Here is a 21,906-nt window from a genome sequence, read left to right on the forward strand (position 1 = left end):
GCTGACAACCCACAGAACATCTATGTGGACATTTGGGGTGACTGCTTCCTTTATTGCATTTCCTGGGGTAGAAATAAATAGACCAGAGTTACCTCCAATCATAATTTAATATCTCTATAAGAATTTGAATATGGCATCAATCTGGTAATAGTAAAATTAGACATCTATAATGTAATTTTCTTGTTTAAAACCCTTTTTAACATGTGTTATTATTTACTTTCAGTTCCTTCAGGGATTAGTGAGAATTTCAGATGTCTCCTCTCTTTGACTTCCAGCTCATGCTGGAAGTTTACAGCAATACTTGCCAATATTTTTGCATCACACATTGTTCCTCCTGGGACTTACAATTTACTCAAGCTCTGTTTGCTGATGAGTCTGGTACAGACAAGTGACTGTAACAAGGAACTGGGAGATTGCCTGGATATTTTAATTATAACAAGTGATTCTCTACTTGTAGACAGGTAAAATATGTCACATGATGTTTTCAAACTTTAGTTTTTCGATATAATTTTTCAAATTATGCACAGATTTGCATAAGTCCTTTCTATGAGCATTATTACAAGACAAATATTTAGGATTTATCTGGGTAAAAAAATTTATTTAAATAAACTTTTATCAATGAAGTTCAAAACTTTTAAAACACAGATTGAGAAATATGATGTGCCTGACCTGTGGTGGCACAGTGGATAAAGCATCAACCTACATCACTGAGGTCGCTGGTTCGAAACCCTGGGCTTCCCTGGTCAAGGCACTTATGGGAGTTAATGCTTCCTGCTCCTCCCTCCCTCCTTCTCTCTCTCTTTACTTCTCTCTTTTTCCTCTCTAAAAGAATTTTTTTTAAAAAGAAATGTGATGTCTGCTTTTAATATTTTGAGAATCTAACCATTTAAAGTTTCAACCTATTTCTCCACTTCTTAGACCTTTAGAAATACATAAATGCATCATTTTCAGGCTTCCTTTTCCCCCATTCCCTACCCTAGTATTCTGTTGTTGTTGTTTTTAATATGTAACAAATCATATTTTATTTATTATTTTATTGAATTCATTGGGGTGACACTGGTTAATAAAATTATATAGATTTCAGGTGTACAATTCTGTAATACATCATCTGTATATATATATATATATATATATATATATATTTTTTTTTTTTTTTTTTTTTTTTTTTTTTTACAGAGACAGAGAGTGAGTCAGAGAGAGGAATAGACAGGGACAGACAGACAGGAACGGAGAGAGATGAGAAGCATCAATCATTAGTTTTTCATTGAGCGTGGCAACACCTTAGTTGTTCATTGATTGCTTTTTCATATGTGCCTTGACCGCGGGCCTTCAGCAGACTGAGTAGCCCCTTGCTGGAGCCCGCGACCTTGGGTTCAAGCTGGTGGGCTTTTGCTCACATTAGATGAGCCTGCGCTCAAGCTGGTGACCTCGGGGTCTTGAACCTGGGTCCTCTGCATCCCAGTCCGATGCTCTATCCACTGCGCCACGGCCTGGTCAGGCTCATCTGTATATTGTATTGCGTGTTTATAACCCCAAGTCAAGTCTCCTTATATTACAATTTATCCCTGTATATCCTTTTCTACCTCCCCTACCCCATAGTGTTCTGCTTTTATTTTTTTATTTTGTTTTCATTTTTAAATGATCTCCTCTCTAAGAACCAACAAACCATTTTCTTATGTTTCTTTAAATTTCCATTCAATAATACTGACTCATTGTACCCAAATAAGGCTGTCAGAAGTGCCCAAATTACTGTTTTCAGAGTATCACCCTAACATTGGGATAAGCCTTTACTCAGTTTCTGGGCTCCTTACTAGCAAGTACCCATTTTAAGAAGTTACTTAAATGTTCACAAAGCTAGGAATATGCTCCTTATATTAATATCTTATATGTAATTTTAAAGAAAAAACAAATATATAAAATGGATTTATAATGAAAAGAATAACATTCAAATTAAAAATTCAAATATTTTTTTCTAAAATTAAATTGCAATGTAAATATGGTGCTAACAGCAATGGATTGCACCTATTGAATCTTCCTACATGATCATGAGAGTATTTGTTTCCTCACAACCTCAATAACACTAGGTATTATCAAACTTAAAATTTTTTCCATTGGATTGGTAGAAAATTATATTTTATTTTAATTTGAATTTCTTTAATTGGAAATAAATTTTGGCATCATTTACAGCTTGCTAAACATTTCTATTATTTTTCTGTAAAACTCCTTGACCATTGCTCACTTTTCTGTTAAGTTGTTTATTTCTTATTCATTTGTGATAACTCATAAATTAAAGCCTTTGTCTCTTTTCCTGTTTGTCATTAAACTTTGACTTTTTCTATGATATTAGGCTGTGTAAAAAATTTGGTTGTTTATTTTTGTTGTTTTGTTTTTAGGTACAATTCATATATAATAAAATAATTAGATCTTAAGTATACAATTTGATGAATTTTGACACATGAATACACTTCTATAGACATTACCACAATAAGATACTTAACATTTCCATCACCTCAGAAAGTTTTTCATTCTCTCTTCCAAACAGTTCCTATCTCTACAGGTGATTTCTGCCACCATAGATTAATTTCCTGATCTTGAACTTTATATAATCAATACATACAGTACATACTCTTGGGTCTAATCTCTTTCACTCTACACGTTTTTGAGGTTGACCCAGTTGTGTGTATCCGTAGTTATAAAACTGAGCTGGTTATAAATCATTTGCACTCTCTTTTCTGTTATTTTGGCCCATTTGTCTATAATTATGCCAATACCACACATTCTTGATTATTGTAGTTCTATTAAGTTTTAAATTAGGTGATGTGATTTTATTCTTCATTTTCAATATGTTTTTCACTATTTTAGGTACTTTGCATTTTTTTTATAAAGTTTAGAATCCATATGTTAATACCAACTTCCCTATTACTCCCTTCAACCCCCAAAAAAGCCTTTAAAGATTTCCATTGGAACTGCATTTAACTTACAAATCAATTCTGGGGAGAATTTATATCTTAACAATGTTGTCTTTTAATTGGTGTATATGGTGTACATCTCCATTTATTTAAATATTTTTAAATTTCTCTTAGCAATGTTTTGTAAAGGTCATGAATATATCTTAAATTGATTTCTAAGTAGTTGATGTTTTTGATGCTATTAAAAATGATAGTGTTTTATTATTTTCATTTTCAAGTAGTTTCTGTGAATATGTAGAAATACAATTGATATTTATTTTGTGACTTTGTATCCGTATTTTAAAAAATTCCTTAGCTGATTCCAATGTATAGCCAAGTTTGAGGCCCATTGTTCTATATAACTAGATTCTCAGCCTGACTTAACATTAGAATCACCTGGAGAATTATATATGAGTGTGCCCCACCCTCATAGATTCTAATTTCCTTACTTTGGGGTGGGTTTTGGCATTGGAATTTTTAAAAACTCTTCAGGAGATTTTAATGTGAGTTAGGTTTGAGAACCACTGCTCTATAGGCTTACAAGTTTCTTTCTAAATGTCACTCCCTCGTTTTATATATATATATATATATATATATATATATATATATAAAACATTTTTTTTTCCATTTTTCTGAAGCTGGAAACAGGGAGAGACAGTCAGACAGACTCCCGCATGTGCCCGACCAGGATCCACCCAGCACGCCCATCAGGGGCGACGCTCTGCCCACCAGGGGGCGATGCTCTGCCCATCCTGGGGGTCACCATGTTGCGACCAGAGCCACTCTAGCGCCTGAGGCAGAGGCCACAGAGCCATCCCCAGAGCCCGGGCCATCTATGCTCCAATGGAGCCTTGGCTGCGGGAGGGGAAGAGAGAGACAGAGAGGAAAGCGTGGCGGAGGGGTGGAGAAGCAAATGGGCGCTTCTCCTGTGTGCCCTGGCCGGGAATCGAACCCGGGTCCTCCGCACGCTAGGCCGACGCTCTACCGCTGAGCCAACCAGCCAGGGCAATATTTTCAAACATCCAAATTCCTTGGAATGGCACATACAGTAGACATTTTATAGCATCCACTTATCTACATTTAAGGGATGCTGATGCTTTCATAGATGCATTGCTTGTCTATGTTTACTCAACATAGTTGATGGCACTAGTAAGCTATGATTTCTGTGGCAAGGATTTTAAAGATAAATGAAGATAATAATATTACTTTCTTAGAATTTAAATTTGAAAGATGAAGAGGCTTAGGCAATTGGTAAAGAGATTAGAAAGCAAAAGAATATGTATCAAGAGTTACCATGGTACACATAGCATAGGCAACAGGGATAGTCATGATGGGCTATAAGCCTAAATGAAAAAAAAATCTGAATAAATAAAAGAAAGTAATCTATAAAAAGAGGAAAGCCCAGTTCAAATGCCATCTCTCTGTCATTTTCTCTGACTTACTACCAGGAAGAAATAATAATCTCTTATGGATATTCTCACATTATTTCAGTATTTTAGTTTTTGTGTATGCCTCTCTCAGCTGTGAGCTTTCCAAGTTAAGGACTAAGTATTATATATGTTTTTATCCCTATACTCATTAAACATTAAATCAAATTAATATTCTAATTCCAAATATTAAATAATAGTAATGAATAATTTATTTTTTTCTAGGCTATTGAATTTTAGTATAAACCTTGTGCCCCGTGGTATACGTCATCCAGTCTCTACTGAAATTTTTCCTACTCTATCCAGGAATAATTACGGAACTGGAGCAGTTAGCATTCAAGCTGGCAGTGCTTTGCTAGCTAAAGGTGGTATCTGCTTTATAGGAGAGTTGGCTACACACAAAAAAGATAAACTTGAACAGCTTCAATCAGGTAAACAGTATTTTTTTTTCAAATTAATTTTCACTTGTTTAACTAACAGTCTCATCAGTGTCAAAGAGTTAACAGTTAAAATTGTATTATATTTGTTTTAGAAATTGAGAAATTACACTAAACATTTCTCATTTATCTTTATAAAGACAGGATTTTAATTTGCAAATGTACTATTTTAGCCTTTACTCTTGGTTGTACTAACACATGAGTTTGTATTGGACCAGATTTCTTTTCTTTTCTTGTCTTATTGCATTAGCTATTATATTGAAAAGCTGTAGTGAGAAGAGACATACTTGTCTTGTTTCTGGTCTTAGCAGGAAAGCTTTTGAGTTTCTCACCATTAAGTATGATGCCAACTGTAAATTTTTAAATTTTTTTTTAAATTTTATATATTTATTTATTTTTTACAGAGACAGAGAGTCAGAGAGAGGGATAGACAGGGACAGACAGACAGGAACAGAGAGAGATGAGAAGCATCAATCATTAGTTTTTCTTTGTGCGGTGCAACACCTTAGTTGTTCATTGATTGCTTGTTGTTCTCATATGTGCCTTGACCGCGGGCCTTCAGCAGACCGAGTAACCCCTTGCTGGAGCCAGCAACCTTGGGTTCAAACTGGTGGGTTTTTGCTCAAACCAGATGAGCCCGCGCTCAAGCTGGTGACCTCGGGGTCTCGAACCTGGGTCTTCCACATTCCAGTCCGACGCTCTATCCACTGCGCCACCACCTGGTCAGGTGCCAACTGTAAATTTTTATAGATGTTGTCTTTCAAGTTGAAGGAGTCCTCCTCTATTTCTAATCTACTAAGAACAATTTTAAATGAATGGGTATTGGATTTTATCAAATGCTCTTTCTGCATCTATTGATGTAATTATTTAGCCTGTTGATATTAGGAATCAGATTAACTGATTTTCAAATGTTGAACCAGCTTTGCATATCTAGAATAAAGCCCATCTGGCAGTAGTGTATAATTCCTTTTTTACAGTGCTGAACTCAATTTGCTAATATTTTGTTGAAAATTTTTACATCTATGTTTACAAGAGATATTGGTCTGTAGCTTTCTCTCTCTCTCTTTTTAGCAAGCACGCAAGAGAAAGAGGAACAGACAGGGACAAACAAGAAGGAAAAGAGATGAGAAGCATTGACTCATAGTTGCAGCACTTAGTTGTTCATTGCTCATATTTGCCTTGACTGGGGGGCTCTAACTGAGTCCATAACCCCTTGCTCAAGCCAGTGACCTTTAGGCTTAAGCCAGCAACCATGGGGTCATGTCTATGACCCTACACTGAAGCCAGAGACCCCACGCTCAAGACAGCTGAGCCTGCGCCTCAAGCCTGCAACCTTGGGGTTTTGAACCTGGGCCCTCAGTGTCCCAGGCCAGTGCTCTATCCACTGTATCACTGCCTGGCCATTTTCAAATTTTTAATAATTTTAATCTTTGGGCCTGACCTGTGGTGACACAGTGGATAAAGAGTTGACCTGGAATGCTGAGGTTGCTGGTTTGAAACCCCAGGCTTGCCTGGTCAAGGTACATATGGGAGTTGATGCTTCCTGCTCTTCCCCTCTTCTCTCTTTCTCTCTCTCTAAAAATGAATAAATAAAATATTAATAATAATAATAATTTTTATCTTTGAACTTGTGTTTTGTAAGAAAGTTCAGTAAGATAGTGGAGCTTGCACATGAACTGAGTAGATATGTTCACACATTTGTTTACCATGCCTTGCTGCCCTTATTTCATATAGCATTTGTGATCAGTGTGCAGCTTCTGTAACACAATTTGTAATCAGTTTTATTCTCTTTGGACTCCCATGTATTGTGAGTACACTGCAAGTCAGTGCTAATGTTCCATAACAAAACATCTTCAACTGAATAAGTGAGGGAGCTAATAGCCACAAGAGGCTACACTGTCCCTTGCAACCAGACTCACTTTTTATATAGAAGAAAGCAATGGTATTCTAAGAAACACAAAAGACCAAGGAACCTTATCATATCCTTTTTCACTTCCCTGTACTTGCCAACCACTTATACTGAAAATGATGATATAGCATTTTCACTATTCTGGTAAGAACATTATATATATGTATGTACTAGCTACAAAGTATTAGTGATTCCACATATGAATTAAATAGTTATATATTTGTATTTAAGATTGGTATTGCACAATATAAAAATAAATGGCAAAAAATTTAGTTTTAGACTGGCAATTACCTCTATTACATGTTTTGGTAACAGCTTATTGAGATATAATTTGCATACTTAAAATGTACAGTTTGCTGTTTTGTTTTTTAAGATTTTATTTCTTTTTTTTTTTTTTTTTTTTTTTTTTTTGTATTTTTCTGAAGCTGGAAACGGGGAGAGACAGTCAGACTCCCGCATGCGCCTGACCGGGATCCACCCAGCACGCCCACCAGGGGCGGGCGATGCTCTGCCCACCAGGGGGCGATGCTCTGCCCCTCCGGGGCATCGCTATGCCGCAACCAGAGCCACTCTAGCACCTGGGGCAGAGGCCAAGGAGCCATCCCCAGCGCCCGGACCATCTTTGCTCCAATGGAGCCTTGGCTGCGGGAGGGGAAGAGAGAGACAGAGAGGAAGGAGAGGGGGGGTGGAGAAGCAAATGGGTGCTTCTCCTATGTGCCCTGGCTGGGAATCGAACCTAGTTCCCCCGCACGCCAGGCCGACGCTCTACCGCTGAGCCAACCGGCCAGGGCCAAGATTTTATTTCTTGATTTTTAGAGAGAGGAGAGAGAGAAAGGCAGTGGGGAAGGAACAGGAAGCATCAATTAGTAGTTGTTTTTCATCTGTGCCTTTACCAGGCAAGCCTGGAGTTTCAAACCAGTGACCTCAGCATTCTAGGGCAATACTTTATGTACTGTACCACCACAGGTCAGACAGTTTACTGGTTTTTAGACTATCACAGAGTTGAACAACCATCACTACTATCTACTTTCAGAACATTTTCATCACCCCAAAAAGAAAACCCTCAATCATTAGTAGTCACCTCCCCAAACCCCTCTCCCAACAGAATCTGGAAACATAGTTTGTTTTCTGTCTCTATAGATTAACCTATTCTGGACATTTCTTATAAATGAAATTATACAATAATGTGGTCTTTTGTGATAGGCTTCTTTCACTTTAGCATAATGTTTTTCAGGTTCATCCATGTTTAAGCTTATGTCAGTACTTCATTCCGTTTTTTAAAAAATTGTGATAAAACACTCATGACATAAGATTTATCATTTTAGCCATTTTTAGGTGTACAATTCAGTGACATTAAGTATATATTCACAGCCTGACCAAGTGGTGGCGCAGTGGATAGAGCGTAGGACTGGGATGCGGAGGTCCCAGGTTCGAGACCCCGAGGTTGCCAGCTTGAGCGCGGGCTCATCTGGGGTTGAGCAAAAAGCTCACCAGCTTGGACCCAAGGTCACTGGCTCGAGCAAGGGGTCACTCGGTCTGCTGAAGGCCCGTGGTCAAGGTACATATGAGAAGGCAATCAATGAACAACTAAGGTCTCGCAAGGAGAAACTGATGATTGATGCTTCTCATCTCTCTCCGTTCCTGTCTGTCTATCCCTCTCTCTGACTCTCTCTCTCTCTGTAAAAAAAAAAAAAAAAAGTATATATTCACAGTGTTGTGCAATCATCACCATTATCTATTCGTAGATTATTTTTCATCATTCCTAACAGAAACTCTGTACCATTTAAACAATTACTCCATATTCCCTGCTACCTCCAGTCCTTGGTAACTTTTATTCTACTTTCTCTCTCTACGAATTTGCCTATTAATAGAATCTCACTACCTTTTATGACTAAATAATATTTCATTATATATCACTTTATATGTTATCATTATATATGTTATAAATAATTTCCATATATATCACTTTAAAAAACATTCATCTCCAAAATTTTTTAAATAATTATTTATTCATTTTTGAGGGACACTTGGGCGTTTTCTGCCTTTGGGCTATTGTGAGTAATGCTGCTGTGAACATTGTTATACAAATATCTGTTCAAATCCCTGCTTTTTTTTTTTTTACTTTTTTTTTAATTATTAAATTTAATGCAGTGACATTGATAAATCAGGGTACATATGTTGAGAGAAAACATCTCCAGATTATTTTGACCTTTGGTTGTGCTGTATACCCCTCACCCAGAGTCAAATTGTCTTCTGTCACCTTCTATCTGGTTTTCTTTGTGCCCCTCCCCTCCCCCCCACCTCTCTCCTTCCTCTCCCCCTCCTCCCTCCCCCCCCCATTGCCATCACATTCTTGTTCGAATCCCTGCTTTTAACTCTTTTGTGTATATACCTAAAAGTGGAGTTGCTGGATTATAGAGTAATTCTCTGTTTAACTATATAAGGAACCACCAAACTTTTCTATAGCAGTTTCACCCTTTTACATCCCAACAATAATATATGAGTGTTCAAATTTCTCCATATCACCCCTATTACATTTTATAAACAGTAACATATTTTTAAAGGAAAAAGTCTTATATATTAGTACTCATCAGCTTTTTCCTGATTTTTTGAGTAAGAGCCCAAGATTTTCATTTTACACTAAGTGCCACAAATTATGTAGCTGGCCCTGGTACTACACTGACAAAAGTTAAAAAGAGTGACAGCAACCAATGTTACCAAGGGTGTAAAGAAACTGGAATTCTCATATATTATTGATGAAAATATAAAATAGTACACCATTTTACAAACTTCTCTGGAAGTTTCTACAGTTAAATGTATTTTTACTTTATGACCCAAGAGAAAGGAAAGCATGTATAAAAAAGACTTATCATGCACCTTGGCCAGGTGGGACCTGGCTCAATGGATAAAGCATTCACCCAGCTTGCCAGAGGTTGCAGGTTCAATCCCCAGCCAGGGCATGTAGGAGAAGCAATCAATGAGTACTCAACTAAATGGAACAATTAAGTGAAACAACACATTGATACTTCTCTCTCTCTCTCTCTCTCTCTCCCCTTCTCTTTCCCTCCCTTCTCCCTCCCTCTCCTTCCTTCCCTCCCTCTCTTCTTCTTTCTCAAAACAATGGAAAAAGATATTATGGATGGAGAGAAGATTAATTTGAGAAACGTTTGGTAGTTAGAATTTTAAGAATAGGATTGAGTTCATAGATTGAATGGCTATAAAGGGTGAGGGAAGGATAGAAAGGAGAAGGATGTTTTCACACTTTTTTGGGGGGGATTGTTTTTTAAGTGCATGGATGGTGATCCCCAATCATGAGTAATGCACACAGGGCCATTTAAGGAGAAGTGATTAATTTGGTTTTGAACATACTGAATTTGAGATGTATTTTCTTTTAGTCATTGTAGCTCATATTCTCTCTCAATCTTTTCCTCTTTCACTCCCACAAAAATAGCACATTGTTTTCCCACATAATATTGTTTTTCCACATAAAAGAACATAGCTCTTTTTTAGCTTCCCTTGTAACCCTGCACTGAATGACCAATCTCCTAACCCTCCGCCTATTCTACCCAGACACTGTCCACAATTCCAGCTACATGCTTTGGGCTGCTGGTTCTCATCAAGTCATGGGACATATAAACTTTCAAGTATTTTTCTTGTCTTGTTCTTTTTATGGCATATTTTCTAATTTAGCCATCAATATCCTTCAAAATAATCAAATTTACTGTAACTTCACCATCTAAAGCTTAGACAATAAGATTCTATATAGTAATATTTGTTACTGATTTGTTGAGATATAGACCAGAATGAACTTAAATGAGTAATGTCTTTTGACTTAGTTATGGAAAGCAGAAACATCACAGTATACATCCCAGGAAAGAAGTTTGGGGATGATATCATTCAACAAATGAGTTTTCCCATTCAGTGCAGTTTTTGGTCTTTTGTTGATATGGATTCATCTTCAAAGAAAAATATGCAGAAAACCAACACTCTAATTGGTCAGATGGTAAAGTATATGCATATTTTATTGTTAGAATGTTGATCAGGGAATTTAGGTCACAGATTTTAATTTTAATGTGTTTATTATTGTTTTATTATTACTCCATTTCTATACTTAATTGGGTACTAGAACTAAATAAGGACACAGTTTGAAATTTTGTATGTTTTTCCAGTCATGCCATGAAGATGTCTGGTCACTAGAAATTGTTATATATAAATTTGGAGGAGGCTTTAATGAATAATGTATAGAAAAATATTTAATAAAGAACATTAAAAAAATTAGTGACCAAAAAGTTCCCATGCTATTTAGGAATCACTTCAAATAATAATTAGTAATAACAAATAATAATTATTATAATTGTTGGTATATAATTTAATATAAGCAAATATTATAATATAAATATATGAATAATTTAAATAACTTATAATTATTTCCAAAGTCTTTGTGAAAATGCCTGAGTGTAATGTTTGCCATTTACACTTTTGCTTGCTGTAGGATTGCAGTTTGATTCCAGCTAATCTTGTAGAGGCATTTGGATTATTGATTAACTGTAATGAATCATCTCCTTGCCACCCATTTCTTCCTACTGTGCAACATACTTTAAAGAAAGCCATTGACCCTGAAGGACCACTTTATTTAGCTTCTAAACAGTTCACAACAGAAGATTTTGAAAAGGTAAAGGTAGAAAAAATGATTACCAAGAATACTTGTGCTAAAGTTTCTCAATTTAAATACAGCTAGCTCTCTTTGAGCATTCAGTTTTCTGAATTTAGGATTCTTTTAGTCCAACTTGCTTCTAACTTTTAAACATTTAAGGACATTGCATAGAAATATTTATGATTATAATTAAATTTTAAAAACTGTGTAAGGACATAGATATTAAAATGTTGAGTTTATTCTTTGCACTACTATTCAGATCACCATAGCTTAAATAAAATGAAAAAAATTTAAATATATTTCTATGGAAAATTAGGATACAGATATACAGGTATTTACATTTTTCAGAGTATTCAAAGGGATTTTCTTTGTATGAATGCCTTCAGCATCTGATCTTAGGAAATATCTATCATGACTCACTAACTCATGTTAATGTCCTGACATGAAAACTTGTGTGGCATATTCAGATAACCTGAGAGTAGATTATATAAATTTAGTAATGATTTTCATAGTTATTAAAGGTACTCAAGTATTTACAAGTGAAACCCTTTTAGTATTAATTATTCAGAAATCTGTCCCCAGTAAAGTATCTGAGTTGGATAGAAAAAAGATAAAGACTATTAGGAAGTGGGAATCCATAGGTCATTAAATTTTGTTTTCATACCTGCCTTCCTGATAGGCATATTGTATAGGTAAAAGGTTGAAAGGTGAGGTGTACTTAAAAATGAATTATGGGCCCTGGCCGGTTTGCTCAGTGGTAGAGCATCGGCCTGGCGTGCAGAAGTCCCGGGTTTGATTTCTGGCCAGGGCACACAGGAGAAGCGCCCATCTGCTTCTCCACCCCTCCCCCTGTCCTTCCTCTCTGTCTCTCTCTTCCCCTCCCGCAGCGAGGCTCCAATGGAGTAAAGATGGCCCGGGCGCTGGGGATGGCTCCTTGGCTTCTGCCCCAGGCGCTAGAGTGGCTCTGGTCGCGACAGAGCCTCGCCCCCTGGTGGGAAGAGCGTCGCCCCCTGGTGGGCGTGCTGGGTGGATTCCGGTCGGGCGCATGCGGGAGTCTGTCTGTCTATCCCCGTTTCCAGCTTCAGAAAAATACACACACACAAAAAATGAATTATGAACATTGTTTATTTGCATAGATTAGAACAGAAAAAGAACAATATTGTTAATACAGTAAAAGTCTTTTTGTTTATTCTATAAAAAAAGTAGTTTGTCTCCAGGAATTAATATACTAAATATGTAGATATACTAATGACCTGGCGAAATGTTCACTCAGTTCTTCTCTGAAAAACAAAACAAAACAAAAACCTATGGATGTATTAATTAGTCAGGGATTTACTGAATACTTTACATATATAAGCTTATTTCTGTTCTTTAATAGTTTCATGGAAATATATATTATTTTCTTTAAATAGTTTATCATTTAGTTGAGATAAGAAATGACATACATGAAACAAGGGACAATTTAAGTGCTAAACTGGGTGGTGCTGACTCTGTATTTTCTACTTCAGAAAGGAAGATAACAAGTAGACTGTAAGAGTTGGGAAAATTTCATAGAGGAGGTGAGACTTTAGGAAAGGAAAGATTTAGGTGACAGGAAGGATGGGCATGCTAAAGAAAAATAAGAATAGGAGCAAAGACATAAAAGAAGAAATGGGTATCCATGGAAAACTATCAGAAGACTTGTCTGACAGGAGCAAAGATTGTATTATGGAGTCATTGAGATTGGGATTTGGCAAATTTGCAATAAACCTTGAAAAGCTCAGGTTAGCAGGGATATGTTAGACTGGACAGAACAGTTATACTAGGTTAGTGAAATAGTGACAGTGATTTCCCCAAAAGGGAAATCTATCACACAAAAACAGATTAAATGGAATATGTTACAGCATAGGCTCTCCAGGAGGCATACTGAGCAGGAGCTTAATGTGCCATTGTTTAATAGGGAGTGCTCTTCTGTCAATACCTGTAGAAGGGAGAAGGAAGCAGAATTGGATAGAGGAGGAAGACAAGCTGTGATAGGCCCAAAGCTAGCTTTGTTGGCCTTATAGTGTGAGCTCTGGAGATAAAGAGACCCATCAGAGTTGTCCCGCATCTATCTGCATTCCCATCAACAGTGCAACAAGGGTTCCCTTTTCTCCACACCCTCGCCAACACTTGTTTGTTGATTTATTGATAATAGCCATTCTGACAAGTGTGAGGTGATAACTCACTGTGGTTTTAAATTTCTTTTCTCTGATGATTAGTTGAGCATCTTTTCATTTGTCTATTGGCTATCTATGTCCTCTTTGGAGAAGTGTCTATTCAGGTCCTTTGCCAGTTTTTTAATAGGATTGTTTGATTTTTTTGGTGCTAAGTTGTGTAAGTTCTTTATAAATTTTGGAAATTAACCCTTTATCAGATGTATATTTGATAAATATACAACCCCATTCAGGGGGTTGTCTTTTCATTTTGTTTATGGTTTCCTTTGCTGTGCAAAAGCTTTTTAGTTTGATGTAGTCTCATTTGTTTATTTTTTCATTGTTCCCTTGCCTGAGGAAATACATCAGAAAGAATATTGCTATAAGAAATGTCTGAGATATTACTGCCTATGTTTTGTCCTAAGATTTTTTTTTAATAACTTTTTATTAATGGTAATGGGATGACATTAATAAATCAGGGTACATATATTCAAAGAAAACATGTCTAGGTTATTTTGTCATTAAATTATGTTGCATACCCCTCGCCCAAAGTCAGATTGTCCTCCGCCACCCTCTATCTAGTTCTCTGTGCCCCTCCCCCTCCCCCTAACTCTCTCCCTCCCTCCCTCCCTCCCATGTCCTCCCTCCCCCCACCCCTGGTAACTACCACACTCTTGTCCATGTCTCTTAGTCTCGTTTTTATGTTCCACCAATGTATGGAATCATGTAGTTCTTGTTTTTTTTTTATTTACTTATTTCACTCCGTATAATGTTATCAAGATCCCACCATTTTGCTGTAAATGATCTGATGTCATCATTTCTTATGGCTGAGTAGTATTCCATAGTGTATATGTGCCACATCTTCTTTATCCAGTCTTCTACTGAAGGGTTTTTTGGTTGTTTCCATGTCTTGGCCACTGTGAACAGTGCTGCAATGAACATGGGCCTACATGTGTCTCTACGTATCAATGTTTCTGAGGTTTTGGGGTATATACCCAGTAGAGGGATTGCTGGGTCATAAGGTAGTTCTATTTGCAGTTTTTTGAGGAACCACCATACTTTCCTCCATAATGGTTGTACTACTTTACAGTCCCACCAACAGTGGATGAGAGTTCCCTTTTCTCCGCAGCCTCTCCAACATTTGCTATTACCCGTCTTGTTGATAATAGCTAATCTAACAGGGGTGAGGTGGTATCTCATTGTAGTTTTGATTTGCATTTCTCTAATAACTAACGAAGCTGAGCATCTTTTCATATATCTGTTGGCCATTTGTATCTCTTCCTGGGAGAAGTGTCTGTTCATGTCCTCTTCCCATTTTTTTATTTGATTGTTTGTTTGTTTGTTGTTGAGTTTTATGAGTTCTTTGTAAATTTTGGATATTAGGCCCTTATCTGAGCTGTTGTTTGAAAATATCATTTCCCATTTAGTTGGCTGTCTGTTTATTTTGATATCAGTTTCTCTTGCTGAGCAAAAACTTTTTATTCTGATGTAGTCCCATTCATTTATCTTTGCCTTCACTTCTCTTGCCATTGGAGTCAAGTTCATAAAATGTTCTTTAAAACCCAGGTCCATGATTTTAGTACCTATGTCTTCTTCTATGTACTTTATTGTTTCAGGTCTTATATTTAGGTCTTTGATCCATTTTGAATTAATTTTAGTACACGAGGACAGGCCGTAGTCGAGTTTCATTCTTTTGCATGTGGCTTTCCAGTTTTCCCAACACCATTTGTTGAAGAGGCTTTCTTTTCTCCATTGTGTGTTGTTGGCCCCTTTATCAAAGATTATTTGACCATATATATGTGGTTTTATTTCTGGCCTTTCTATTCTGTTCCATTGGTCTGAGTGTCTATTTTTCTGCCAATACCATGCTGTTTTGATTATCGTGGCCCTATAATATAGTTTAAAGTCAGGTATTGTAATGCCCCCAGCTTCATTCTTTTTCCTTTGGCTATTCGGGGTTTTTTATAGTTCCATATAAATCTGATGATTTTTTGTTCCATTTCTTTAAAAAATCTCATAGGAATTTTGATGGGAATTGCATTAAATTTATATATTGCTTTGGGTAATATGGCCATTTTAATTATATTTATTCTTCCTATCCAAGAACAAGGAATATTTTTCCATCTCAATGTGTCTTTTTCTATTTCTCTTAATAATGCGTTGTAGTTTTCGTTATATAGGTCCTTTACATTCTTTGTTATGTTTATTCTTAGGTATTTTATTTTTTTTGTTGCAATCGTGAAGGGGATTATTTTTTTGAGTTCGTTTTCTAATATTTCATTGTTGGCATATAGAAAGGCTATGGACTTTTGTATGTTAATTTTGTATCCTGCGACCTTACTGTATTGGTTTATTGTTTCTAATAATCTTTTTGTGGAGTCCTTCGGGTTTTCGATGTATAGGATCATATCATCAGCAAAAAGTGATACCTTTACTTCTTCTTTTCCGATATGGATGCCTTTTATTTCTTTGTCTTGTCTGATTGCACTGGCCAGAACTTCTAGCACCATGTTAAATAAGAGTGGAGAGAGTGGACAACCCTGTCTTGTTCCTGATTTAAGGTAGAAAGTCCTCAGTTTTATGCTGTTTAATAGGATGTTGGCTGATGGTTTATCATATATGGCCTTTATCATGTTGAGATATTTTCCTTCTATACCCATTTTGTTGAGAGTCTTAAACATAAAATTGTGTTGTATTTTATCAAAAGCCTTTTCTGCATCTATTGATAAGATCATGTGGTTTTTGTTCTTTGTTTTGTTGATATGGTGTATTACGTTAACCGTTTTACGTATGTTGAACCATCCTTGAGATTCTGGGATGAATCCCACTTGATCATGATGTATTATTTTTTTAATATGTTGTTGTATTCGGTTTGCCAGTATTTTGTTTAGTATTTTAGCACCTGTATTCATTAGAGATATTGGTCTGTAGTTTTCTTTCTTTGTGCCATCCTTGCCAGTTTTTGGTATGAGGGTTATGTTGGCCTCATAAAATGTGTTTGGAAGTATTGCTTCTTCTTCAATTTTTTGGAAGACTTTGAGTAGAATAGGAACCAAGTCTTCTTTGAATGTTTGATAGAATTCACTAGTATAACCATCTGGGCCTGATTGTCCTAAGATTTTTAAGGTCTTGTGTCTTACAGTTAAGTCTTTAATTCATTTTGAGTCTATTCTTGTGTAAGGTATGAGGAGGTTGCCTAGTTTCATTATTTTTGCATGTATTTGTTCAATTTTCCCAAAACTATATTAAATAGACTGTCTTTAACCAATTGTATGTTCTTGCCTTCTTTGTCAAATACTAGTTGACCATAAAGGCATGGGTTTGTTTCTGGGTTCTCTAGTCTATTCTATTGATTCTGTTTTTATGCTAGTATCATGCTATTTTGGTTACTATGGCCTTATAGTATAGTTTGATTTCAGGTTGTGATACCTTCTACTTTGTTCTTCTTTAAAAGGAAGAAAAGGAAGTAAGGAAGGCAAGCTCTAGGACCAAGGATAGAAAGTTAGGAAATAAACTGTTAAATCATTAAAGCTATTCAACGGGAAATGAGCTCTGAGGGAAGCATCTCTCCCAATAAAAGGCTCTGAGTATACCTTTATTCCATGGGAAGCAAAGACTTGAAAGTCATTCCAATACATTGCTCAGAACATTTCTGCACAAAGAGGGAGGAAGAGGTTATTTGGGGTAAACTTTAACATTCTTACAAGTATATATAAACCTATGATTTAAAATGTTCAATGACTTTGAGATGTCCTTAGATATTTATTCAATTTTGATGTAAAATATGCAAACTTTTAAAAATAAATGACAATATACTTTGCATTTTTGTAAAATAGACTATAACAGTGTTGAGTCTCTTAAATTTTTTACACTTTTAATTTAGCTGCTGGCTTTTGCAAAGAATTTGAATGTAGAATTCAACTTGGAAGCAGAAAGAATGATTCATGGCTATTATCTAGCAAGTCGCAGAATAAGAACAGATTCTATATGTGGATCAAAACTTTCAGCATCTGCATTAAAATATTTGTAGGTATTCACTGTAAAATTTTAGTCAATATTGACTTTTAAATGATGTGTTTAATTAACTTATTTATCTGTTTCATTTCTTTCTTTCTTTGTTCAATTGCTGTTGGTTGATTTGTAAATTACTTTGTTCCAAAAAAATCTAAAGTGATTTAACAATCCTTTTGTTATGTTGTTACATTATTTGAACATTCACTGATTTTTTTTCACTAATTTTTATTGGGTCATCTGTATAAGATGTGTCTGAAAAAAGTATACTGATTCAAATGCAAATGTTTGTTTTTTAAAATGTGGCTGTTTACATTTGTTGGAAGAAATTTTTCTTTACCCTTCTTGGTTTTTCTAGCCAGTCTAATAATTAAATCGACATAAAGCAGATTAACAAGAGAAAATAACCAAATTTAATTACATAGCCCATATGAGAACCCCACGTGCATGAGAGGTTCAGGAATAGAAAGTTAAAATGAGTATATATATAATATTTTGAGATAAGGATGAGGTAAGTTGCCTTGGGACTTTAGAGAGGAGGAAGTTTAGTTGCAGGACAATAAGGAGAAGATGTTTAGTAACTAGATACAGTGTGTTTTCCCTGTTCTATAGATAGGTCATAAAAACTTATCTCTGGTAAGAACTCTTATTATGGGCAAAGCCCCAAATTTAAATTCTTTGTTTTGTGTGTGTGTGTGTGTGTGTGTGTGTGTGTGTGTGTGAGAGAGAGAGAGAGAGAGAGAGAGAGAGAGAGAGAGAGAGAAACAGAAAGGGACAGATAGGGACAGAAAAGGAGGTAGATATGAGAAGCATAAATTCTTTATTGTGGCACCTTAGTTGTTCATTGTCTGCTTTCTCATACATGCCTTGACTGGTGTCTCTAGTTAAGCCAGTGATACCTTGCTCAAGCCAGAGACCTTTGGGATCAAGCCAGTGACCACCGGCTCATGTCTATGATCCCACACTCAAGCCAGCAACCTCATGCTCAAGCTGGTGAGCCCACGCTCAAGCCATATGAGCCCCTTATCAAGCCAGTGACCTCAGGATTTCAAACCTGGGTCCTCCGCATCCCAGTCCAACGTTCTATCCACTGCGCCACCGTCTGGTCAGGCTAAATTTTTTAATCACTCTTAAAAGTTTTTGTATATCCTTCTAGAAATTATTCATTCAAATACTAGCATTTACAAGTATATAATTTAAATATATATATAAATTTATTTTAATGTTATATATTTTAGATGAATATTATTTAAACATTATATATACAACATACAAATATATATATTCATATTGCTAAATATTCTTTTTGCCCAAATGGCATCATGCATGGTATATATATTATACTGTCACACTATCAGCCCATTAAGAATTACCTCATTCTGCTTTAATAGCTGCATTACAGTTTTACTATGTTTTGATATGGGTGTACCATAATTTAAACAGTCCCCTACTGGTAGACCATTACTTAATTTGATATATATTAATGTATAACCTCAAATTATAAAGTAGGACCAGGAGTAAAGTCATCCATTAAATAAGTAAATATCTTGTTATATCTGCAATATAAAATAAGACAAGTGAGAGACCAGTAGGAAATGTCAAGTATGGATCTCTAAGAGATAAATATTCTTAGTTAATTTCTCCAATGATATATTATTTTCATAGAGCTGAAAAAAATGCTAAAGTCAAGGTAGAAATGAACTGTCATGTTTTAAAATGGTAAACAGAATTGTATAATGTTTTCTATTTTATGAAGTAATATTTAAAATACTTAAATTAGTACTCAATACTCAAAGCTTAAGAGCTCTGGAAGTCCTATTTTTTCTTATGTTTTTTCTCTGTAGTTAAAAAGATATATTTTTAAAGATTTTGTTTGTTGATTTTAGAGAGAAGAGAGAGAGAGAAAGGGAGGGGGACAGGAAGCATTAACTCATTGTAGTTGGTTCTCATATGTACTTTGACTCAGTAAGCCAAGGGTTTTCAACTGGCAACCTCAGCCAACCTCAGCATTCCAGGTCAACGCTCTCTACTGTGCCACTACAGGTCAGGCTAAAAAGACACTTTTTATTTAAACTCACATAGCCTCAGTTTACATTTGACTACATTGACCCGAAAATAAAGCTGAGGTAATTTTAATAACTTTAATAAAAAGTAATTCTACTTTTTCCCATTGTAGAAACAAACCTTAGAGGTGGAGATGGGGCTTATGAAGTAGCAAAATAAATGAACCACTGGTCAGAAGAATCATAAACCCTGAATTTTTCTCCTACTTAGATAGGTACCTAAAAACACCATCCTTGATTTTCTGAAGAAGTGGAGCTGAACAATAAATACTCTCCTCTCTCTTTCTGAAAGGTCATGTACATATTCTGTTTTGGCCAACATTTTTAGAAGGAGATTGGGTGAGACATCATGAGTATGATAATCAAATTTATAAATAAAAAACTCTGGAGAGATCTTCACAGGCTCAAATGATGGTCTTAGTATAACAAGAAGAAAATTAATATTATAGGATCAATGTTCTCAGTTAGATCTCAACCTCCCTAGTACAAGTATGAATGGATGGGAAAGGGTGAAGTGGCTTAATATGAAAAAGACTTGAGATTTTATTCTTTTGATAGTTAATACGAGTAAACAATATAACATGGCTGTTAATAATACTGTGAATTGGAGGTCCATTAATAGAATATAGTATCATGAGTAAGAAAGTGTTAGTTCAGCCTCTCCTCTACGCTGTTGGTCAAATCACATCTGTAATAATATTATACTGAATAGGAATGTTAATCAAATCTGCTCATTAGCCAGAATGGTGAAGGGCCTGAACATTAGGTCTTTTAACATCTTAGAGGAACTAGGAATATTTATCTTGAGAAAAGAAAATATGTGGCAACTAGAAAAGTTGTGTTTGACTATTTGAAGAGCTGTCACATTTAAGAAGTATTAGGCTTGTTCTGTAATACCAGAAGGCAGAACCAGGGACCAGTGGGTGGAAATTGCAGTGAAACTAATTTCAGCTCATATTTATATATCCCTGTGGGTGAGTCCTAAGATTTCAATTGCCTTATGAATTATCATCTCCATTTTATAGCTGAAATTCAAAATAATCTCAGAAATTAAATAATTCATACATCATACTGCTATTAAATTCTGGAGACTTAGTCCAGCTTTTCTGATTCCCAAGTCCAGCAATCATTCAAGTATACTACATGCCTAATGAGAGCTTAAAGGAGATTTTTCAAGTATCAAAGTAGTTTAAAAATAAAGAGAAGAATTGCCCCGTGATTCTTAGTGAATCCTAGGAAAAGTTTAAAAGAAACTAGACAATAAATAGCCTGGGATGTTTTAGAGAAAATTTAATTATCTGTTGGGAGTTTGAACTTTAATCTCAAAAATGTCTTCCAACGCTGAAATTTCAAGATTATATGAGAATTGAAATAGAGGAATTAACTGAAAGAAAATACCAAGGGTGTGTCTATAAGAGATAGTTAGGTTAATTTTTCCAACAGTGTACTTAGAAGAACAGAATTTGGGGAAAGGAGGTCTAGAATAATAAAGATAAGCCAGGGTGAAAACCAATTCTTTGATTATAAGACAGGATACTTGCTTATTCTAGAATAGTCCATTCAACTTGGTAAGGAAGAATGCTTTGAAAAGAAACTAAATATTTGTGGGGTTTTTTGTTTTATTTATTTATTTTTTTAAGCTGGAAACGGAGAGGCAGTCAGACTCCCACATGCACCTGACTGGGATCCACCCGGCATGCCCACCAGTCGGCGATGCTGTGCCCATCTGGGGCGTTGCTCTGTTGCGAACATTCTAGCGCCTGAGGCAGAGGCCATGGAGCCATCCTCAGTGCCCGGGCCATATTTGATCCAATGGAGCCTCGGCTGTGGAAGGGGAAGAGACAGAGGAAGAAGAGGGGGAGGGGTGGAGAAGCAGATAGGCACTTCTCCTGTGTGCCCTGGCCGGGAATCAAACCCGGGACTCCTGCACACCAGGCCGACGCTCTATCACTGAGCCAACCAGCCAGGGCTTAAATATTTGTTTTTCAAGAAAGAGTGTGATCTTTAAGGTGTGGCTTATGTTTGCATGTCTTGGTTTGTTCCTGCCAATATATATATATATTATCTTTATACTGTTAACATATTTTGATTGTCATCAATTTTCTTTTTTAGAGTTTCCTTATCTGAAGCCCATGCTCGACTGAACTTAAGGAAGAAAGTGCTTAAAGAAGATGTATTAATTGCAACCTTATTATTTGAAACATCTCTTACATTGAAATATGGTAATCTTTTAAATTGTTAATAACTACATTTTCATTACATTTAAACTTAAATATTTGCATT

At 35.8% G+C, this 21,906-nt stretch overlaps 1 protein-coding gene across 1 annotated transcript in view; it reads left to right on the forward strand.

Moving 5' to 3' along the window:
* MCMDC2 (minichromosome maintenance domain containing 2) overlaps positions 1 to 21,906 on the forward strand; it is a 43,369-nt gene that overhangs the window by 7,773 nt on the left and 13,690 nt on the right. Inside the window, exons 8-13 of the mRNA XM_066264678.1 lie at positions 224 to 461; positions 4,601 to 4,806; positions 10,558 to 10,724; positions 11,214 to 11,393; positions 17,433 to 17,575; positions 21,736 to 21,845. Coding sequence (XP_066120775.1) covers positions 224 to 461; positions 4,601 to 4,806; positions 10,558 to 10,724; positions 11,214 to 11,393; positions 17,433 to 17,575; positions 21,736 to 21,845 — 1,044 coding nt within the window. The remainder of the gene's footprint in view (positions 1 to 223; positions 462 to 4,600; positions 4,807 to 10,557; positions 10,725 to 11,213; positions 11,394 to 17,432; positions 17,576 to 21,735; positions 21,846 to 21,906) is intronic.

This window comes from Saccopteryx bilineata, chromosome 3 (assembly GCF_036850765.1).
Source record: "Saccopteryx bilineata isolate mSacBil1 chromosome 3, mSacBil1_pri_phased_curated, whole genome shotgun sequence".
NCBI lineage: Eukaryota > Metazoa > Chordata > Mammalia > Chiroptera > Emballonuridae > Saccopteryx > Saccopteryx bilineata.